This window comes from Ylistrum balloti, unplaced genomic scaffold (genome assembly GCF_031769215.1).
Source record: "Ylistrum balloti isolate Yb309-2 unplaced genomic scaffold, AGI_CSIRO_Ybal_v1 Utg370840, whole genome shotgun sequence".
Classification (NCBI taxonomy): Eukaryota; Metazoa; Mollusca; class Bivalvia; order Pectinida; family Pectinidae; genus Ylistrum; species Ylistrum balloti.
In genome coordinates this window covers 2,396,154-2,398,554 of record NW_026782484.1, presented here as the reverse complement: position 1 = coordinate 2,398,554, position 2,401 = coordinate 2,396,154, and the positions used below count along the sequence as shown (strand labels likewise).

The following is a 2,401-nucleotide window of genomic DNA, read 5'->3' as shown; positions in this document are numbered from 1 at the left end:
TTTGGCACTAGTTTTATTGAATTTGAGTCTGGATTCTGATTAAGTTCACATGTTTTCTCATATCAATACATCTTTTAAACACGCCCCTTTGGATTTTTTGTAAGCACATAATATGCTTATTTGGTCAAAATTGTGAAGTAATGAAGTGTATTTGGGGGTCTTTTTCTTTACTATCCAACATTATTAAGGTTATTATTCAAAGGTAATTTTCTCTTTTACATATGAGGGCTGATTGATAAGTTGAGAGCCTTGTAATGAAGAAGTTCAGCAGGGATGTACTTTTTCCACTTCTACTTTTCGCTTACTGTTTAAGGAAGTGTACCCAAAGACTGGTGTCATTTATTCAGTTTATGTCAAAGAGGTAGCACTCTAAAGTAAACAAGGCAAGTGACTTTTTCATAATGGACAAAATTGCTGAAAGAGCAGTGATTCAATATGTTCATAGGAAAAGTCTAGCACCTAAGGATATACATACTGCAACACTAGGGAATGATGTCCCTTCATATGCTATAGTGAAAAGGTGGGTGGTGGAATTTAAACTTGGCAGGCAGAGCCATGGGGATGATGCCCATCCGGGGAGGCATTTCACTGTTGCAACCCCAGAAATAGTCAATAAAGTCCATGATATTGTTATGGCTGACAGGCAAGTTACAGACAGATATATAGCCAGTACAGTTGGGATTTCACAGAAAAGAGTACATTCCATTCTTAGGGATGATGTTGGTTACCAAGACTTCTGACAGTTGATCAGAAGCACACCAGGAGGACTTTGTCGCATGCTGATCTGAGCCTTTTACAGGCAGATCCTGCTAAATTTCTGCAGAGGTTTGTGATGATGGACGAATGTGGTTCCATCATTTCACCCTAGAGGCCAAACACCAGTCTAGCACCCTAGTTCACCCCTGCCAAAAAAGGCAAAGACTGTTCTATCTGGCCTTGGTCTTCTGGGATGTTGATGGTATTCTGATGGTAGATTATATGCATAAAGTACACACAATCAATGGCACATATTTTGCATCACTTGTTAAGCTGTTAAGAGAAAAACTCTAGTGTTGTGGAGAACTCAGTAAAGGTATTTTATGCCACCAGGACAATGTCCCTATTCACAAGTCTCTCATTGCCATGGCTGCCATTAATGATTGTGGCCAGGAATTGACTGTGTATCTGCCTTATTTGCCTAATCTTGCTCCATGAGACTTTCATCTGTTTCCAAACTTGAAAAAAAAATGTTTCCGGTACCCACTTTTAGTCAGATGGTGACGTTTTACATAGAGGACATCTAAATGGTCGGTAAAAGAGGCATTGAGACCCTTAAATATTGCTGACAAAAGTGTAAAGATACTGAATGGGATTATGCTGAACAATAATGCAATATGTCGGCCAAAAGTCAAACCCTTGAAAACAAAGCTCACAACTTATCAATCAGCCCTCATATGATGCTGGTCAAAATATCACATAGGGAGAAATTTGATAAAAATTAACCAAATAGTCTGACCAATGGACAAGCAAATTTTGTATCTCTTAACCCTTTGTTATGAAATTGTATAGTTTTAGATGAAGTAGGCAATAATTTGGTTAACTAAATGTATAAAAGTCTTGTCCCTAAAAGGACACTGCTAAAATCTGCTAATTAAGCATTCAATTAGTTTTGGTTTTGGTTGATATACTACTTTAGATCTTACTTAAAGTCTGCCTGACTATAGGTGTACTGATGGACTGACCACATTGGGTATTGGTGGTACAACTGATGGACTGACCACATTAGATATTGGTGGTACAAGTGATGGACTGACCACATTAGATATTGGTGGTACAAGTGATGGACTGACCACATTGGATATTGGTGGTACAATAGTAGCCGATGGACTGACCACATTGGATATTGGTGGTACAGCTAATGGACTGACCACATTAGATATTGGTGGTACAGCTAATGGACTGACCACATTAGATATTGGTGGTACAAGTGATGGACTGACCACATTAGATATTGGTGGTACAAGTGATGGACTGACCACATTGGATATTGGTGGTACAAGTGATGGACTGACCACATTGGATATTGGTGGTACAATAGTAGCCGATGGACTGACCACATTAGATATTGGTAGTACGAGTGGTGGTACAAGTGATGGACTGACCACATTAGATATTGATGGTACAATAGTAGCCGATTGACTGACCACATAGGATATTGATGGTACAATAGTAGCCGATGGACTGACCACATAGGATATTGGTGGTACAATAGTAGCCGATAAACTGACTACATTGTATATTGTTGCTGTTGCAGTAAAGTAGTAGCATCAAAATATTTGAGACCTTTTCATATTTGTTGTTAGCAGTTGGAGAATCTCTGGTATTTACCTGTTCTAAAGGTTATAGATAAAGTATCATCTCT

At 38.7% G+C, this 2,401-nt stretch overlaps 1 protein-coding gene across 1 annotated transcript; it reads left to right on the top strand.

Annotated features, from left to right (window-relative positions):
• The first annotated feature begins 401 nt into the window (after nt 1–401).
• On the top strand, nt 402–2,178 carry LOC132558925 (circumsporozoite protein-like). The gene is made up of 2 exons (XM_060223542.1): nt 402–520; nt 1,704–2,178. The coding sequence occupies exons 1-2, from the start codon at nt 402–404 to the stop codon at nt 2,176–2,178; spliced, it is 594 nt and encodes a 197-aa protein (XP_060079525.1).
• Nucleotides 2,179–2,401: the final 223 nt, after the last annotated feature.